The sequence below is a fragment of the Cyclopterus lumpus genome, chromosome 19 (assembly GCF_009769545.1).
Source record: "Cyclopterus lumpus isolate fCycLum1 chromosome 19, fCycLum1.pri, whole genome shotgun sequence".
NCBI lineage: Eukaryota > Metazoa > Chordata > Actinopteri > Perciformes > Cyclopteridae > Cyclopterus > Cyclopterus lumpus.
Window position 1 is genome coordinate 10,265,523 of NC_046984.1, and position 21,267 is coordinate 10,286,789.

A 21,267-nucleotide genomic window follows, 5' to 3' on the forward strand; every position below is an offset into this window, starting at 1 on the left:
ACACTATTCCAGCCAGGGGAAAGGCCATGGATGTATAAAAAGAAAGCTGTGAACGAGGGGGACGGTAAATTGGAAGGGTGGTATTTTTTCAGGATTTGATCTCAAATAATTGTTCTCGCTGAATTCCCTTTAAGTACATGAACTTGTGTTAAAAACTAACTTAAAATTGCCAACACTGACATTGTAAAAGTGAACCATTATTTAAGTGACTGTTATCTTTGTCTTTTTGTGTCTGTTCCGCTTTCTGTCAATGCTCATTAAGTTGCTAGTTCTGTTTTAGGAAGTTGCATAGCGGTAGAAAAAAAGTAAAAAACATTTATTTAGTGATATTTTTATTAAAAATACGTGTGCTACATTTTTATGAACGTTTTTATATAGATTTGTTTGCTTCTTTTACCCAAGAGTTCTCTCATTGTGCAGGATCTTGAGGAAATACTTAAATAAATATATAAAACCATCAATATGAGACATTTTTCTCTCAATAAATATGTGGCGCTGACTGAGTATCAAAGACCTCTTTTTTTCCTAGAAAAAATTTAAGAATTTTGAAAGCAGCTTTGTGTGCTGGTAACCTTTTAGAAATTGCACCTCAAATTAACCTATACCGATAACTTCTGTGGTAGTTCGTACGAAATAGCCCCCAGTCGCGTGTCATGTTAACTTTAGCACTAGTGGTGGTACAGAAACCATAATAGAAAAAAACAAAACAATTATGTGCATTTGACGACGTGAAACAACAGTGCTATTAGGATTTGCAAAGTGGAACATTTACTGAATGACAATGATTTGTGTCGTTTTCTCTGTGCACAGGTATTCATGTACACAGCCAGCTGCTATATTTGTAGCATATCAATGCTAATCAAATACAATCCACTCACCTCGGTTATAAGATAATGTGTTTATTAAGGTCACAGACTTATCAGAGCAAAATGAATCCAACCACTGGAGTTAGACATTTGAAGATGTTTCCACTCATCCAAAGAGGTTCATAGTTGTTTTTTTTCACTCAAAAACAATATATAAAACAATACAATGAACAAAAGTACTTTGCTATTCATTCAACATAATTTACAAGTCTAATAAAGTGACTCATGACAATAGTAATATTGCAGATCATGTGAGACTGTTGAATTTTGCTTCTGTATGTTTAGATGTACATTTCTGTCGTTGCAGATCACACCATATCAGGAATACACACTTAGACGTTCTAATGGGTGATTCTTACCAGGAATCATCTGTAACTGCACGTATGATATGTCAGGGTCTCTCTTCCTTTCCTTTGATGAAATACCTGGAGTTGCAGTTATACAGCAAAAGAAATTACAAATCCTTCTCAAATTTGACCTTTGCTGTACAGTTAACCAGATGTAGTAAATGGGTAGCCTTTGAAGCACTGACATTATCTTTAAAATGTCTGTAAGTGTGAAATGAAAGCCTGTGGATTCTAGCTCTGTCAGCAGCAGATTTTACTGCCATCAGCTAAAGCAGTTTAAACAAGTTGTCTCCAGACGCATATTGTCATCATGAAGTGACAGAACCACATCTGGTCTTGCAAGACCAGCATGACACTGATGATCATATCTGGGCAATTGGATCAAATCATGATGTACAGCCAAATCAAACAAACCCTGAAGGTCATATCTGTGGTTATCAAGTGATGACATTATGAGAAGATGTATACGGTCTCCAGTGGAGTCTATGCAGCTGTTACGTTAGAACACGTACAGTCTTTGCAGTTGTTCAGTTAAATGTTTCTCTTCTTACACACACAAAATCATGATCAAGCTACAAACCTTGTGTTGTTAATGCCTGCATTTTGAATAGGCTCAATACGTACTTAAAGCATTAACAGACAATCACACACACATACAAGAGCTTGGGCACGACCAGGAATGTGACAGTAGCAGTGCTACTGTTTCAAGTGACTGGGTTGGAAATGTTTTAAGTTAAGATTAGCCTTCAAATCAGTGTGCGTTATGTCATTAAACACACACACTCACGCACACCTCAGAGACAGATTCCGCATTCACAGAACAGATATCCTTTGAGGAATAATTGTTGTTTACAACGTTCAGCAAAGCCGACTGAATCTAATTGAAACTGAATTGAGAAACACAGATAGTGAGACAGTGGTTGTCTCTCAACCATAAAGAATAAATCATATATATTACAACTTACATCTTATTTTATGTGGTTTTGGCCAACATCTCTATATATTAACATTGTATTTACAGCGTGCATTACAGATGTCCAAGTAGACCTGCTAACAGGGCTGTGGACCCTTAGTCTCTCCAGCCTGTCGGACCTCTGTGTTTCTTGCCCTGTTGGACTTTGTTCTAGCAATGCATTCATATTCCAGATGGTGTCGATAAATAAACAAAACAGGTAGGGGAAAATGAGAGTGAAATAAGTGGGGGAGTCACAGTGCATAGGCAAAGGGAGCTACAGTCATTCTGTAAGAGATGAAATGTAGAAGGTAAAGAGAGAAGAAGTGGGTGTTATTGGGATGAATCTGCTAATAATATTCCTCTCCGGTCTTTTTGTTTTTCAAACACGCTGCTAGAGAAGGTGGAGAGGACACAAAGAGGAAGAGTCAATCATGTCAGATGAGTGTGTTTGTGACGGAGATCAGATAGCCGTCTGTGTGTTTTTGTCTCGAGAAGAAACAACAGGAAACCGTATTGACTCATCTTCACACGCTGACACACAGACACACATCACACAATACACGATGCTGAGCACATACTGCTGGCAGTTTATCATCCGTAGAGTATAGACACATTTACGCACACATCGAAAAAAAAGTCTATTTCATTGTAGACCACCCAAAAATATGAATTATTTTTACCCATCTGATAATCCACTAATCCCTACTTTCATAAACCCATCCATTCAACATGTTCAATCCATCCACTGATATGTCTGTCAACACATCCTTCCACACCTCAAACGTTAACCAGATAATCTTGTCTTTTTGAAGCTCACTCACTCAAAGCTTTAAAATGTTGATGTTGAATATAATGGTACCATTTCTCCTTGAAGTGTTTGTCTGTGCGTATTTAAGAAGTACAATTACATTCCACCCCGAATGTGTCCCATGAAATGCTCAAATGATTTAACAAGTTGGCATGTGTGCGCTAGTGTGTGCACGTTTGCGTGTGTGTGTGTGTCTGTGCGTGTGTGTGTGTGCGTGCGTGTATGTGTGTGTGTGTGTGTGTGTGTGTGTGTGTGTGTGTGTGCGTGTGTGTGTGTGTGTGTGTGCATGCGTGCGTGTCTGTGGTTGTTTGCTCTCTAATAACAGAGGAGAATCTGATGTGTCCTCTAAAAGTCACCATTTGTTGGTCTGTGATACGTCTTCATTTTGCCAACTCATTATGTTGGTTTCACATGACAATACATCCTGCTGGCTACATAGTTAAGATGCATGGACAGAGAGATTTTTGCCATATTTTTTTTTTTTATTTCATTGTATTTTTCTTGTAGTTTTCACAGCATTGTGTATCCCTAATTGGTGCGTGGCTTACTTTCTTACTGTTTCTCTTAGTTGTTGTTGCTTCTCTCTTTGTCTTACAGCTTTTAATACATTGGCATCGAGATGAGGGAATTGGGTGGTGCAAAAAATGCAAACTCATTTACAGGTTTTAGGACTCATTTCTGTACAACTTTATGGGAGAACCAGTTAGCCTCTGGTAGAGAGCCGCTTGACAATGGTAGCCCATAAAACCACAACGTGTCTTTTTTTTATGGATAAAGCAAGTTATAATGTGCTCATTAACAAGCTTTAGAAATGTTAAGGATTACTTTACATTTGGACACAGCTGAGCTGTATGGGTTAAAGTCTTCCTGTTGCTAAGCTAACAGCCAGCGGGCGATAGCTCCTTACACATCCCACTGACAAGATGTGTGTTCTTATCCAACTCCTGGCATGACAACAAATATCTTTGTATCCCATAATGTCACTATTTCTTTAATTCCTATTTGACAGAGAAAGGTTATTAGTATGGTGTTTATAACCTAACTAATACACATGAAGTTTGTATGGTTAATAACCAATTTGTGCTGAAAGGTCTCCACAGGATTGACGGTATGACTTACACTTTGTTGTCCGACCAAAAAGTTATCACGCATCATTTAACATGTTAATATCATAATTAAAATGTAACCGTTAAGATATCACAACAGGCTACACATGGCCATAAGTGTGTAGTCGCCTACAGCCTCCTGCAGAGAATTAAGCTGACATGATTATACCCCTCTGATAAGTAGTTGAGAGCGTCCTCTTTGGATTTGTTTGATTTTCTGTCGTCACTAGTAGTCAAACTAAGCCAAGAGTAATTATGGGCTGGACTTGAGCTGAAGAGAACACAAGCAAAGGCTCTCTGGGTTACTTCATGGTTGTGAAAAATTAACGACACCAATTAAAGGCTCCTCTCTCGCATAATAAATGGTCAAATATTAAGAAAGAATTCCATTTTGCTCAAGGCCGCTGTACTGATCGATTATTTTACTGGAATCTTATCTGATGTAGGAACATGCAGACCTTAACAATTACTGACATACTGGAGCTAAAATAATTAGGAATACAATTTTGAAAAGATGCTCCACTGATGATTACATCATCACATCTCTGCCCGTTAAACATATGCAACCTCCATTGTGGACATTGAAACTATCAATTGATCATAATTAATTTTGATTTCTACTAATAAAGGTCTCGAATTACCCAGAGACCAGATCTGGGGAAGAAAATGTTAACCCCCTCCACATGCCATTTTCTATCTATGCATCACAATTGGAGCACAAATAAAACTTAATCACCTAACACCAAGTGTTATTTTTCTAATCCTAAAAAAGAGACCAATTATTATCCAAGACTAATATTGACATACCCCATTCACAGTTTTATCAACAATAGGACAAGCTCATATGGGTTGTAAATAAGATGTGACATTTTATATATTTCTGAAGCTAGAATCCGAATATTTATCCAAAATAAAACAACAAAATAAACAGTAGCCTAATTGATGGTTTAGTAATTTAGTTTCAGCTTTTCAATTTTTTTTTTCTGTCTCTTTCTCCTTTCTACTGTCTAAACCTCCCTGTCTCTCCATTTTTCTCAAAATACACACAATTCCTTACACGCCCTCTCGTATTCTTGCTTTCTTCTTGGAAATTGGGTTAAATTCTACAAAATGTTATATATTTCAAGCGGCCACTTCCATTTGGGTCTTGATTCATACAACCCATTTCCTCTGAAAAGCAAAGTGCTGACATGTATTAAAAGCACATCAGAAGGATTATGTTTAATTATAATTTTAGTCTTTCTTTTTCACTCTTTGATCTTCCAGACGTGGCTATGGACAACACGAGGTAGGTGTCTTTCTCTCTATACATGTGGTAGAGTTGCATGTGTGTTATTATCTTCTTCTTCTTTTCCTCTTGAGTTCCGTCGTGCCCTTCATTGTGTTCTGCACGCTCTCTATTCTTTTCTATTTGATGTAATCAAGATGGAGCAGCATGTCATCAGTGCTTTGTTGTATCCAACTGTATCTAACATGCGGTACATTTTTGTACATGTTTATTTTTCTATATGTACCACTGGTAGTGTTTCTTCTGGATAAGAAGAAGTCTATTTGCACATAACTGACTTCTTAGTTGGTGAATGTCAAACCGCTCAAGTAGCTGTATTTGATTACGAGCAAACCCTTTGACTGAATATACATTTTGAGTAAATGGAAATTTAGTTCCAAAGTTATATTCACTATTACAAGAGTTATTATACTTGCTCCCACAAAGTTTATTTACGACATCAAATGAAAACAAATGCTCAGGAAGGGTTTTTTCTACATTCTACGATATTGAATGAATAGTATCAGTTATTGATTTTACTTTACGAAATAGGTGTATACCATTTGGGGGGAGAGTTCCTAACTTCCTTCATGTGTCATCCGGTGCTTTTGCTTTTTACTCTAGCAGACACAACAACTTCTCCGACCTTCTCTGCTCAGACCAGAGGTACTCTGTCTCTTCTCTCTGAATACGTCTTTACTTCCTGTGTGTGTTTCTGCTGGAGTGTGTGTATCTCTGTCTTTTGTATGAGGGAAGCTCCTAATAATGGTTTGTCAATCTAACAGGAGTTATCAATGGAATCTGGCATCGACCCTGGCCAGGACTACTACACACAAGATTATTACAACTATGATCACGGGTTTGTATGCACATCCTACATATCGCTGTTTGTCCATATACTGTATGTGCATGTTTGCTTGTCTGTGATCTTAACATACTGTAGGTTTGTATCTGTCGCTAGTTTTACTGTGATCTTAGTGTACTGTCGTTGACAAAAACAATCGTACTACAAGGCCCACTTAGAATTTGTTCTGGAGCTTTCTCTTGTATCCGCTGCTTTTATCTGAGCGAATTCATTTTTTAAAGGCTGAACAGTTTATTATATAGTCTATTGTTCACATATTTGCCATCTTATGATACAAATCTTTTCCAGAATGTATCCTTATTGATATCATGATACTGTGCTCCCAATACAGTTGTTATAAAAAATGTACTTATCAACTCAGTAATAGTGGATGAAAAATGATGTTCGCCCCCTTTTTTTTAACAGCATTTGATGTTTTTCCCTGTGCAGTGTGGGGAATGCATTATTTGCCAGCAATGACACACATCAGAAAAGATATTGAGCCAATTGCCGTGGTAACTGGTGGTTACAACGCATGCCATGATTCTGGCTTTCCACAGCCACCCCCTCCAGATAATGGGGGGCGGGGGGCATCTCCACAATCCTTGATCTGAGACCTCAACATCAGTGAAACATATTTCCTGGAGATCACTGGATGTGCTTCATCCAGAAGAGCCTTGTGGTGCCTGCTTTGATGTTGCGTACACCGGCTGACAGCGGTGACATGCCTCATACCAACCTTCCCACATGTGTGGTTAATATGTTCTTGAACTACAGGAAGTCAAAAAAGATTAAGGAAGATCTGACAGTTTTTGTTCGCGTGTGTGCGTGTTTATTTCCCCTTGGATGTCTGATGTTGAAAAAGCAGGAAATATTGTATAGAAATAGCAATAACACACAAAGATACATTAGATGAAATCATTCATAAACAAGACGCGTGCGTGTAATGTTGAAACCCGGCCTTCCATTTGTGATGCATTGTGTCATTTTTATAATTTTAGCTGCTGTGATGCATTGTGTCATTTTTATAATTTTAGCTGCAGACTCCCGGGAACTTGCTTTCATACACCCACCCAGACACACACATCAATTCTCTCATGGCAGACACATTCACTCATTCTCTCATACTCACTCAGAAATGCTCTGTTGCTTTTTTACACACACACACACACACAGACACACAGCTAATTCTCTCTGCCTAGCATTGCAATATTATAGCAGCTAATCAGGCAGCCAGCCGTGGAGGCAGACAATAGGCCAGATGCTGTTGGCTTAGAGCAACATCCACAAACTCATGTCTGACTCGTATACGGGAGCAGGAAATCAGACTTTGTGATCCAGTGGGACTCAGATCTAATCACTGTATTTGTCGCAGTTGTAAATAAATGGTGCAGGATTTATTTTCTAAGACAATGCTAACACATGCTAAACCCGCCTCTCAGGACATGGACAAAGTTTTCATGCCTGAGTTTTGTTTTTGAGAAACAGACAACAGCTGTTCCAGTGTTTACCCATAGCTTTACTAATCCATTTTGAAGGATGTTTCATAACCTTTTGACCTTTTTTTTTTCCATCTGTCTTCAAAAGATGAGATCAAAATGGGATTTGTGGGAATGTAGCCATCTGCCATTGGCATGATTCTGATTTGATTTACACAGATGGTGAAAATAACTTGAACCATTTGTTGCACAGGTCTGCTGTTTTGATGAATTTCTGGAAGAAAAAACAAGCCAAATTCATGTTGCCCTCTAGTCAAGAGTAAAATACTCAGCCATGCATGCCACGGAGAAATTAGGGATTAAAGCATGCTTTTCCAAAATTGTTATTGGCGTGGGTGATGAGCAGCGTGTCTAGAAGCTGATAGGTGCTGAGTTAGGGCACCCACGTGAAAAATATAGGATGAGGAGAGTGAAATCTGGCATTATCAGCTCAACGTCAGTTTTCATTTTAGAAACAGAAGCAGGACAACTGTGAGGACAAAAAAAGTACAAGTCTGCATGTCCAGCAGGGTGAAGGGAGACATTTAATACAAATAGGAAAATATTAAAGAGAAAGCCTAAAAGTAACAACATCCATTTACTGTGAACAATAAAGCTCACTTAATTAAAATGATATATATATATATATATATATATATATATATATATATATATATATATATATATATCTTTTCTTTAATTTGCAAAAAAACCAAAGAGTAACAAAACAAAAGTTGTGGCTTTACTGGGGTTTATGTGTTCCAGGCCAATAACTCACAAGATAGCTTATAGTCTCCTAGTTCCAGCTTCATATTTAAGGGTCAAGAGCAACACATAACTCGGAGTCCCGAGTAGCTCCAACAATTTGGCCATCCCATAACGCCACTCAGTAGTGTGTTTCTGTCCCCCTGTCTGCTTAATCTTTGAACCTTACTGCTTGTGTCGCCATGTTTCTGTTGGTGTTGAAGTCCATGCTGAGAACATTCAAGTGAAATCACTTGCTACATGTTTCAAAGCTCACTGCCCAGCCTCTGAAAACACTGTACTCTTTTAAAATGTACCATGTAAAATGGATAGATTGAAAACTAAATTACCTTTAAGTAACATATTATTAATAATATGCAATCATCTTTGTACTGTAGATTATTAAACTGTAGATTATTATTTAGCAAATATGAAACTAAACCAAATACATGTTGATCCATTTGAAAAATGATCAAGAATGTGGGTTATTTTGTCATACAGCAATTTTATAGAATATTAAAACTTGCAATTTATCATGTGAAGGCCCATTACTCTGTGAATGTGATCACACGTCTTGGGAATTATGATTAAATAATGACACACACACACACACACACACACACACACACACACACACACACAAACAAACAATATCAAGTATTGGCTGTGATGTCAGTGATTCTGGCAACTTTGATTCTCAGTTCATGAGTGTCCCCTAGTGGAGGCATGGAGAGGGGGAGCTGTGAGAAAGAAAGAGGGGGAGGAGAAGTGAAGAACAGGAAAAAGACAACTCTAAGCAAAGAGTTGCTGTGGCCTTTAATTTGATTGTGTCTGTGTGTGTGATTGTGTGTGCACTTCAGTTTGAGTCTGCGGGTTAATGACTATTAAATCTTCTAAGCAGGTTTTAATGGAAGGTTAAGAGTCATTACATTAGCTTGCATACTGTAAGTATTATAACATTTATGACTGGTCTTTATGTTTTGACCGTTTCATTGTTCACTCTTTTTTCTCCCTCTCTGTTTTTTCCCTAACTCACCTCCACCGCCCCTTTTTTTCCCCCATGCACCCACATCAGTCATCCACTTGCTCCTTCCATTTGTTTATTACTTGGCTGCTTAATGTAATAAGAGGGCAACTTCTCCCACCGGTTGACTGTGAGCAAAGTGATTACACAAGGCAACTTTTTTTCCGTACAACTCTGGTACGGAGCCGAGCCAAAAGACTGATTTGTTACTTTAATCACACCGGCACGTATTTGTTGTCAAGGAAAGCATTTGAAAAGATGTGTTTTTTTGACCCACTAGCTCTCGGAGTTGCCTGCTGCGGGGCATGGAGCCCAGGTGGTGCAGCACAACACAGCTTTTTGGCCGGTGGAGACTGACAGCGCTCCCGGGCAACGAGCAAAGAGGCAAAAAGGAGAACAAAATGTGTTCCAGGGTTTTCTTTTGTTCACAAAAAGTCTCCTGGCAGCAAAAGGCTCCTGTTGTGATTAAGTCCGCTCTGCTTAGGCAAGTCATTAGACGTTGCTTATCATTGGAGGTAAACCGCAGTGTGTCCCTCTGCGTTAGTGCTTTAAATGGCTGTGAATAAGTGCAACAGTTTGGTTTGTGAAGCATATTGCTCTCCTGTCTTCACTGAACTGTTGCACAACACCACAACTTCCTTTTATGTATGTATTGTTATTATTACACATAGCAGAAATGTCAGACAAATAATAATCCCTAAAAATATGAAGAGGTTAAACGGAGAATTTGCCAGTTCTGCCTTGTGCAGCTTCTTATTGGTTATTGCTTATCTGTAACGCTCTGGGTGGTTCCCCCTCCCCCTCCTCTCTGTCCAGGTATGACCTTCCTCAGTACGGCAGTCGCAGGAAATTGATCTCACCCTCCGGCCTTTACGATGAATATGGAGAAGTCGTTGTTGATGATGACGGCAGCTACTACTACAGCCCACAAGAGTCTGACGGAGAGGTAAGCACAGAAAACTGTTAATCAAAACAACTGTTAAAACAGATAATCACTCACAAAGGCTCGAACCAGCATCCGGGGTGTGAGGAGAGAAGAAAGCGTTGCTCATAGTGACATTTACTGAGTGCATGGTATTCTTTGAGAGACAGAATGTAAATGTTTTTTAGTTCAGGCAAAAAGAAAACAAACAAGGTCTTAACAGTTTACACTGATGGACTGACTGCTTTGAAGGCTGGGACACACCATCATTTTAATGGCTTAATATTTTGGGGCTGAGTAGTTTAGAAGATACTGGCTTGAGTTTTAATGTCTTATGTTGTTCCTCTCCTCATTGTTCTTATTCAATGTTGGATCAATATCCTCATGACAACAGGTGAGGAGACAGTTTCAAGGAGGTAGATTAGCCCCACACCCTGCCTACCTCCAGCCCCGTCCTGCACCTTCTCATGGGCCACCCAGAAAGCCCCCAGAAGCCACGAGAAGCGAGGGCGACAAACACCAGCCGCCACAGGGCGGGACAGCCGTGAGCACAAAGCCGAAGAGCTCCGGTGCAGCCGCCAGGTTGAAGGGCATTATGCGAGTGAGCACACTGCTGTCCTCTGGTAGTAAAACATCTGGACATCCTCCTGCCATCCACCCGCCCTGGAACAAAGCCAGAGTCAGGCCGGTGACAGAGGGGGAAGGAGGTAGAGAAAGGCAGGAGGAAAGAGAGGGGGGGAGAGCGGGAAGGGGATTTGAGAGAGGAAGAGATGAAGCTACAGAAAGGAGGGACAGAGGAGGCAGAGGAGAAATGGAAACACGGGGCAGAAGCAACAACGGTGGCGTGACAAACAATGGGATGAGAAACGCTGTGGAAAGAGGAGAAGGCATCAGGCCAGAGCAAAGGGGACAGCTCCATGGCCACTTCGCCAGCCTGGACGGCGGCTTGGTCATCGACGGGAGTTATTTCCAGACGTCCGCTGAAGCCAGCAAACCCCCGGCAGTGAAACAAAAGCTGAGTGAGGCCCTCGGTCTTATCTCTCTCACCAGGAGGCTGCAGGGACCTGCCAGGGTGGGAGATGAACGGTGGAGCAATGGCTGGTGCAGAGGAGAAGAGAACGGGAGGAAGATGCATGGCGCCATAGGAGATATGAGTGTTTCTGCATCAGTGTCTGAGAGAGTCATGGGGGAGGAGAGGAGGAGGAGGAGGAGGTGGGAGAGGGAGTTTGAAGATGAGAATAGCTCCTCTGAGGTGTGGTGGAGGAGAGAGAAACAATGTCACGACAGTGATTCCGAAACAGGAAGTGGCAGCAAAGAGCCTCCATCAGAATGTAGTCCCTCGGACGCAAGTAGCCCCACCTCATCTTTTACAGCCGAGCGCGACAAAACCGAATGGGATACAGAAACGGAGAAGGACGAGGAAACTCCCGACGCAGAGAGCGGGAGCCGAGGGAAGGAGGGAGAGGCGTCAGAGTCTGAGAGGGAGTCGGGGTTTGAGAGAGAGGATGAAAGGAAAGAGTCAAGCACAAAAGGCTCAAAAGGTAGTGTTAGTAAGAGTTGTGCGAGTTGCAACAGTATTAGTAGTGCTAGAAGAAGAAGAAGGAGTGCCAAGTCAAAGAGAGAAAGCACGAGCAGACGACGAGAAAGAAGCAGTCGCTCCACAAACGGCAAAGACGCAGATGGAAACAGCAGCAGCGACTCTAAAAGTGGAACCCATTCATGTTCTACAGTTAGTCGTTCTAGGCCGCAGACTTCTCGACACTCCCGTTCTTCACATGCAACAATAGAGGAAGAGAGCGAGGAAGAGGAGGCATCGGGAGAGGAGGAGGGGGCGAAAAGTGTTGCATCGCGAAAGTCTTCGTCGAGGCGGCGAGCCCCCAGCCTCGTCCAATCAGACGTCAGCTCGAGCGCGATGGACACATCGGACGACTTGTCGCCCATTATTGAGGACACCGGGGGGGAGGAGGAGGAGGAGGAGAAAAGCCACAAGGATGAAGGAAAGGGGGATTTGGAAAATGAATCTGCCAATTGAAATGCAGATGAAGCCTTAGCCCCTCCCCCCGCTCAAGATCAGATTCTTTGCCACTAAGTAAGATCTCGGTGAAAATGCCTGGATTGTGTGTGCAGTCGTTACCTGGGTGGAATGCATTACTATAATCTCTCTCTTTCTCATTGTTTGGTGTGATTTACATTCACAGGAGTTTAAATTGCCGGCTTTACCTCTGCTGCTCCCTCTGGGTATTTATTTATGGGGGTCTTTTCCCTTTTTAGTTTGGCTTGTATATTGAATTCCCTTTCAGTCTACCCTCCTCTCGCCCTCTTTTGTCCGTCTCACCTTCCATCGTAACATCTACTCTCACAGAAGTGGTCGAGTGCTTTCCAGCTGCTCATTTCTCTGCTGCTGCAGCTCAAGATTGTTATTCACATCCCTCTCTTTGTTGCATTTGAGGTTCCTACATTAGTCATTTCTTTTCCGGTGTCCATCATTCTCCCTGTATCAGGGTTCTGGTCCTCCGGTACCTATTATGTGCAGAAGAAAAATATGTTTCCTCTGTAAGAGTGAACGTATTTTTTCTTCTATACTCATGGTCAGAGTATGTAGTTAGCCATTTAGTTTTTCCAAAGTGTGTGTGTGTGTGTGTGTACAGCAGTGTTTTCTCTCACATAACTTAGATATGTTATATTCAATGTGGATATTAGTATACATTTTAATTTGTAAAACATTTCCTTAGTGCTGCCTTGATCCAAAGGCTACTTTGAGTCATCCTACGAAATGAAACATCTGGAGTTAACGCTGCTGCACTGACCTGTTTTTTTGCTGTGACGTGTGTTTGCAGTGATTGTTTTTTCTTTTCTACATTTCTTGATGTTACAGTGCAAACATCGTAAAAGGTCAAAATGGAAATAGATTACATTTGATCTGAAGCCCTAACACTAGTTGGAGACGTTGTTTCTCCCGGCCTCTAGTGGTCCAAGTGCTCACCTCGCTGCAGGAGGAAGGTACGAAGGTCGTAGTCAGGGCCTTGATGTCCTTGTGTCTCTTTCTCACGTGCCCAAATGTCCATTGACTGAGTTAACGGTTACTGTAATCTTCTTGTCCCCATTGGCTGAGAAGAGATCCCAATGTTACAAAGGTAAAAGAGTGAAGTGTGTTTAGGTTTAGGGCTTTTTTAGTTGTGAATTCGGACTCTCTGTCAGTGTATTGACTTGTTATTTGTGTGATTTCCAGCAAGGCAATCGGAAACGTCGGATCAAGTTGGTGGTGGACCGGGAATATGAGACCAGCTCCACCGGTGAGGACAGCGTGCCCGAGACCCAACGGAGCCGCGTGCCCTCCGCCCTCAACAGCCACGCAAATGTTAACGGCAGCATCTACGTGGCCCAGAACGGCTCCATCATCCGCACCCGACGCACAGTAAACGCCACCGGTCCCCCCCACACACACACACACACCACCACGAACAACAACCTCAAGCTCACCTCCCCCGTCTTCAGCTCCCGGCTGGCCAAGCACTTTAAAAAACTGGACAAAATGGCCGCCACACTGGAGGAAAGCGTGCCCCTGAACAACCCCAGGATAGCAGCAGACGGCGGCGGGTGCAACACGCTGCGCACCTTCCAAAGCTCGGGGACGGCTGCCACTTCCTCGTTCTCCAACGCGGACAATCATAAAACGCCGAATGTGTTTAACACTGGACAGTCCCGAGTGTCTTTAGGGTCCAGCGGAGCCTCGAGGTCAAACCGGCTCAGGGCGGCTCAGGGCGGCGAGGAGCCGCCTCAGAGCCCGGTGGAAGGAGACGAGTCGAAAGAAGGCGAAAAGGAGTCGGCGGTAGACGGCGGTAACGATGAAGACGACGATGGAGTCGTAACGGGGGAGCCGCTGGAGTGCCCGAGTGACAGAACGCAGTCGGATGACGACGAATTGTGGATGGGCCCGTGGAACAGCCTCCACATACCCATGACTAAACTCTGACTCCACCGGGCGCGCTCCTTCTTGCCCATTAAAGCGTTCAGACATCATTTCTGTTCATTAGTTGTGGAACTAACGGGGATGCTCCAATCCAATTAAAATACATCTAATTAGCATATGGGTAAAAGGCAAATTGGCATATTCTGGTGTAAGATTCCTCACATATCAACTGAAATAATTATATTTTTGTTTAATGTAAAAGACATCAAAGAAAGATGATTCAAATAGTAAGAGTAACTTGGAATCTAATTGACTATTTACCAATTCACTCATTAAAAGTGGAGTCAGTGATGTTTGAACGCATCACGAAAACAAACATTCCCCTTCAGATTTACTGTCTGGCTCTCACTGCCTTTTTAAAACATTTGTTTCGTAGCCGCTAAATATTGTAATCCGAGCATCCCTGAAGCCCGACCGATCGAACAGCTGCAAACCCCCTTTGTAAAACTAGAAGAAGAGGACTTGTTATATTTCTACTTTCCTAAGAGATAATGAAGGAAACTTCAGGAGAAAGTCTATGAACTTTGTACGGCCCTCTAAGCAACCGTCTCAGTGTTGCGGCTGCTGGCGCGAATCATCTGGAATTTTCCTGACACTTTGCATCGACACATGAAGTCTCGTATTGTTCAAACATGCCTTTTTATTCGTTGTCAAGTTGCTTGGCAAACATTATCCAAATAAAAGATGATTTCATCCATTGAAACTTAACTAACTTGCTGCGTTGATGTTGTCTCGTCCATCTGGAACTAAGAAGACGTGTGATGAGATGTGGCTTTTCTGGTACGGCAATACATTTCAGAACTTCACTTTATATTCTTTTCAAATGTTTATTTCATGTATATTTCTGACAGAGTCCGGGTGGTATCAACCTTCTCTTTATCAATCTTATCCGCATAGTTGATTTGGATTTTTCAAATACGTTTGGTTGAAAGGTTCAAAGTAAAGTCTGAGCAAAGATTTAGATTTTAACTTTCAATTCCTCAAGGTGAGATGTATATGCCCGCTGCGCATGTAATATCACAAATGCACACATTTAGTCATTAAAGATAATTGCAGATGAAATGGAGGGGGGCAGATCAAATCTTGAACTGGATTACAGGCGGAGAGATTTTGATGGGGTTATTTAAATCCCCTCATTCCACTGGATCACTGAGATCCACTCGGCGGCGAAAGTTCATGGTGATAAAGACGGGAGAACTTTTTCAATTGTGAACCACATTACAGAGAATCGGTTCATTTGAAGTCTGAAAGAATCTGAATCATTAAGCTGCAGAGTGAGCAGGTTTTTAAAACGCTCACATTTAATTAGATGACTGCATAATTTGACATTAAGGACCTCGATGGAGGGTTCCACACCGGCAGTGGTATTTGAAACCGAGTGCTCATTACCCGGAATGAGCTGACCGTACCGGAGAGTCATATTTTAAACAGTTTCTGGAAAGAAGGGCACGTCTGAGCCGCTGTTATTGATTCAACTTAATGAATGGATTATGTCCCTGACTCCTGAGTCCACGGTGCTTTATTGGAGAAGGCAGAATGAACTCTGCTCATTCATCTGTGACACGGGCCCAAAAAGAAACGCTGATTTATGATGTGTGCTTCGTCCTAAATGTTTTGCACTATTCAACATTGCACATTAACAGAGTGTTAGAAAGTAACTCAAGTACCTCAAAATTGTAGGTAAGTATGACTGTTTTCTGCTACTTACTTAGTTTAATTTTAACTTTGTACTTTACTTTCTTTTTACTGCACTACATTTTTCTATACCTTACTTTTCTAGTTAAGTTTCAGGTTCTTATTAATAATAATAAATAACAGCTATGAATAAATTATAATGGATTATGGATCCCTTGGTAACATATACAAACGACCCAGAAGTACACATAGTAAAAAATGAGCCTCACCTTTACGGCTGTAATACTGTAAGTAATGTACATATTAATGCATCAATACTAATTATTCACTAATACACTGATAAGGGCCATTCTGTGTCATAGTAAATTATGAAATGGGAAAATTATATAAAATGGCATAGTAGTATTCATTAAAAATACAAAATAAAAAAAGGAATATATCATTATCAAAAACAAAAACACGTCATTGAAAAAGTTCTTAATTCATCCTCTACCCTACATAAATAATATATATATTTATTTATTTTTCTTTCAAAACGTAGCAAATTGTGAATACAATCTGAATTTCGTTATGCGACCCTGTTGTACAATGACAAATAAAACTGTAATTTTTTAACCCTGTAACCTTATAAGTCATAGAAAAGTAATAATATAACATGCTATAACAAAATGTCATATTACATAATTTTTTATGACATTTTTATGGCATTCTATACTGTATGGAATAAAAAAAAAAGTAATACACACCATAGAAACCTCTACAACGCCAATTAAATCGGATGATGAAAAGATCATTGTTTATGATTTAAAGTCTTCGTCAAGATGAATAACCAGACGCTGTGGTGGAGATCTAAACAGATGATATCTTGATTGACAGCCACCAGCAATGAAATTATGAGAGCATGCAAGTCTCATCTTCCTGACTGAACTTACTGAGCTTCATTTCAGGGCCACACACACACACAAAAATCTGTCATAGTATAGTAAAAAAAACTACTGTATTTTGAAAAAAGTATTAAATTGAATGTAAAACAGTCATAGTATAGTATAGTATGTCGAAAGAGTAAAAACGCCATAGTTATGCGTGTCATAAAAAATGACAAGAAATCATAGTATAGTATTTTTGTATTTTATGCTAAAAGAATTATTTATATATATATATATATATATATATATATATATATATATATATAAAAAATTTAAATTGCCATTGTAAAGTACATCATGAAAAATGTAATAAAATGCCCGTGATGTAAATCATTACCGGAGCAAACACAAACGAGTTGAGTTGAGCTTAGACACACACACACTTTACGCAACGTTGAGTATTTTTTATTTCATTGTGAATCTAGTATATGACAAATCCACTATTTCTCATTCTTTTAAAAATTCAAGTAAATAGAGAAATGTTCACAGCCACATCATAACTTAGATAGTGGATGTTAAAGAGTATACTGCCCATATTATGGAAGCAACAGTGTGCTAAAGATGAAACACATATACTCATATTCAGCGGATATAACTAATACAGCAAAATGTTTTTCAAAATAAAGATTTAAACTGTCAGCTTTTTATGATAAATCACAAAATAAAAGTAATTACAACATGTTGCTGTGTACTGCAGAATAACCAGACATACAGTATGAATACAATTTGACACAAAGTAAAACATTTCTTTACATCTCTCAATAAGTTTGAGTAAAGTTAGGGCAGTGGAGAGTGTACTCTCTTACATATTTAAATAAATAAAAGAAAAGACCTACAACTACTTACAGGAAACTATACATAAACAACAATAAGATAGAATTGCCAACCAGGGCTTCACATTAAAATAAATAACATCCAAACACTCAGGTCTCAGGTTCAACACATTTAAGAAATGTGACATTCAGAAATGAGGTCTAAAGGTCAGAAAGAAGGAAAACAAGGACCACAGCTTCCTGATTATAGATTTACAATTTAACAGAAAATTTCCCTTTCTGGTAAAAGTCAGTGTGGATTTCACATATTTATATCAGCTGATATCACGTGGTAGTTTTAAGGAATCACCAGTTTAGAGTTATGGTTTCTTGGATAACTTTCTACCTTAATTACAACCGGCCTTAAGGATCGTTCCAACTAACAACAACAGATGAGCCTCGTGTGGAAATGACTTGTAAACAAGTCGAGGACCGGAGTTAGAAAACAAGATGAGAACAAAAACCTAAAGGAAGTTACAGAACTTCACTATTGCACTAACATTCAAACATCATTACTTGGTGCTCTGCAAAGTGTTACTTAAAGGCAAATGAAAGAAAATGTGTACTTTAGAATAAAAGGCACACATTTAAATAACCTACTCTCATGTTTACAAGCCGTGTTCACTGTTTGCAGGTTTTAGAAAAGCTTTTTATGTTGGAATGCGGTTTAAAAGTTGGAAAATGTACTTTATAACAATATAATTCATTCTTAACCCAAATTAAATCAAGAAACAAGTCACAAAAGACTTACCGTAGAATTAATTCAGGAAATTAAGTTGTCATTTTCCGGACATGGAAAGACCTGACGAACCCAAAATACCCGATATAAAACCTTTTTTGTGTAAATTAAAAATTCATATTGGGCTTTGTGAGGATCAGTATGACACTAAAGGGAATATCTGTGTATTAATATCTGCAATGCCAAATAAAACTAAACTATGTTCGAAAGAGAAAACATAGTCTTAACTTTATCAAAATAAAAACATATTCAAATATTATAACGAAAAAGATTAAAAGTGATCAAGCACATCTGAATCCAAATGAGCAATAAGAAAAAAATACAATCAATAATTACAATCAATCAATACAATTTTGTGCTTTCCTCAAAACAAAATTTGCAACTGGGACCAAACTAAAAGTTATAAATACGATGATCATAATCATTTAAAACAAAAATAATAATAATTCAATCATCTCATAGCAAGTAATTCTCTGACATTCATCAGACAACAAAGGCAAAAATAAAATGTGCAAAATGCAGTTTGAAGAACACTTGGCTGCGTCTCCAAAGGACCTTAGTGCTAAAATAATCGTTGTTCCATGATAAATAAATAAAGGAGGAATATTTTCCCTTGTCAAAGTCTTTACAATCCTCAATATTTACTTTATATTTGACTTTACATACTTAACGTTCACTTCTTTTCTGTAACAAACAAAAGGGTTTGAAAAATGTCAACATAAGTAAAGGGGAAATTTACAAGACAGACATTTACTGACAACATATCTTGTTTTTATTCTTCAAAAATGTATGAATTATTTCATTAATTGGTTTTGCAGTTTACGACAGAACTAAAACACTTTGTGAAACCAACCTCAGAGATACAGCTACAAAATTACCAAAAGTTAAAAGGCAGTTTTGCAACATTTTAAGAGAACAACTTTATCACCAGAGGGATAAAACATTGTTTCACATTTGCCCCCGCAGCTATACTGCAGCTAAACTACCTTAAAATGTACAGTATCGTCACCTTTAGAGGAGCGACAGTAGTGTCCAAGAAATTCCCAGAATATCGGAATATGTATCTCACACTTTGGCGCCTTTTCCTATGAGCGATGCTCAAAATGTGCCCTTACAGTACTGAGAACAGTAAGAAAAAAAAACCTAAAGAAGCCCGCTTGTCAGCCTCCTTCACAATGCCCTCACAAAAAAAGAGCCCATACCTGAGAAAGAGAGAAGAATAGTGTTTCACCTCCTCTGCTCCATCTCACTCCGTCTGCTTTGTGCTTTATTCGTGTGACACCAGAAGTTTATCAAATGTTTTTGAACCAAATACGTGATACTGTCCTCCAAGAGCAAACTGTAGCCTGTGCGAGGACACTAGATGAACTCATTCCATTAAGAGACCATTTAGCAGCTTTCCTTCTTATGATTTGTTGTAATTTATGGGGGGTAAAAAAAGAAAATGGCACCCATAACTCTTCATCCTTTGAATGTGACCTGAGGAAGTTCTCCTTTCTTTGTTGGTAAGAGAAGGAATACTTTCGGTCCCTGATCACATACCCGACGACTTCCATACCAGCAGCTGCCTCTGGTCCTCCGGACTCTGTGTGGAGCTACACGACAACCAATAAACCCAGAAGAGCCAGCGCCACCTGCCCCGACAGGACCACTGCAGCTCTGAAGTGACGCTGGGGGGGAATTCTGAAGCATCAACTAACCCATTGAATCCCGTACCTCCTTCACCTCGCCTTTCTTGGAAAGGAGAATCCTCCAAGTTTAGAAGTAGTCAACCCAAGTCTCTCTCTTTGGACTTCATCTGAGGATCTTCCAGTTCCTGAGGAGGTGAAGCTTCCAGGCGGGTGGGGTCAGAGAGGAGGTGGACAGGTGGACAGATTGGAGTTGCCCCCTGAGGGAGGAGGAGGACGAGGCCTGTAGGAACCTCCCTGCCCCCGCCCGGCCCTCTGCCACCCACGCCTTCAGACCTGCAGCTGCAGACAGATACCCTGCAGGGGGTCACAGGTGATGACGGATTTAAACATAAAACACAACAACCATAATGAATGTCAATGTGAGACCATGTGTACAACAAATGGGATTTCGCTGGTGGAAATAATGAGTAAAACCATTCATGATAACAGGCTGTGTAGTACATCTCAAACAAACACACACACACACACACACACACACACACACACACACACACACACACACACACACACACACACACACACACACACACACACACACACACACACACACACACACACACACACACACACACACACACACACACACACACACACACACACACACACACACACACACACACACACACACACACACACACACACACACACACACACACACACACACACACACAAACACACACACACACACACACACACACACACACACACACACACACACACACACACACACACACACACACACACACACACACACACACACACACACACACACACACACACACACACACACACACACACACACACACACACACACACACACACACACACACACACACACACACACACACACACACACACACACACACACCTGGATTGCTGGCTAACAAGGAGCATTTGTTAGATCCTGACACACACACACACACACACGGATTGCTGGCTAACAAGGAGCATTTGTTAGATCCTGACACACACACACAGTGTCCAAATGAACCTTTTCTGGCAGAGAGCTTCACCAGAGAGCTCAACACATATTCACAGATGATTTTGCCTCTTTCCTTCTTTTTAATGTAACAAGGCAAAGAAAGTAATCAAGAAATACGTAATATACGTCTCGTTAGATTAAAAAATAAATA

General features: G+C 40.2%; 2 protein-coding genes across 2 annotated transcripts in view; one reads left to right on the forward strand and one right to left on the reverse strand.

The window, feature by feature from the left end:
• Positions 1 to 14,334, forward strand: part of LOC117748670 (protocadherin-15-like) — a 113,567-nt gene extending 99,233 nt beyond the window's left edge. The window contains exons 35-39 of the mRNA XM_034558647.1: positions 5,349 to 5,370; positions 5,977 to 6,015; positions 6,135 to 6,208; positions 10,256 to 10,385; positions 13,591 to 14,334. Coding sequence (XP_034414538.1) covers positions 5,349 to 5,370; positions 5,977 to 6,015; positions 6,135 to 6,208; positions 10,256 to 10,385; positions 13,591 to 14,334 — 1,009 coding nt within the window. The remainder of the gene's footprint in view (positions 1 to 5,348; positions 5,371 to 5,976; positions 6,016 to 6,134; positions 6,209 to 10,255; positions 10,386 to 13,590) is intronic.
• A 2,947-nt stretch (positions 14,335 to 17,281) lies between these two features.
• plce1 (phospholipase C, epsilon 1) overlaps positions 17,282 to 21,267 on the reverse strand; it is a 65,277-nt gene continuing 61,291 nt past the window's right edge. The window contains exon 42 of the mRNA XM_034559247.1: positions 17,282 to 20,428. The gene's annotated coding sequence lies outside the window, so the exon portion shown is untranslated. The remainder of the gene's footprint in view (positions 20,429 to 21,267) is intronic.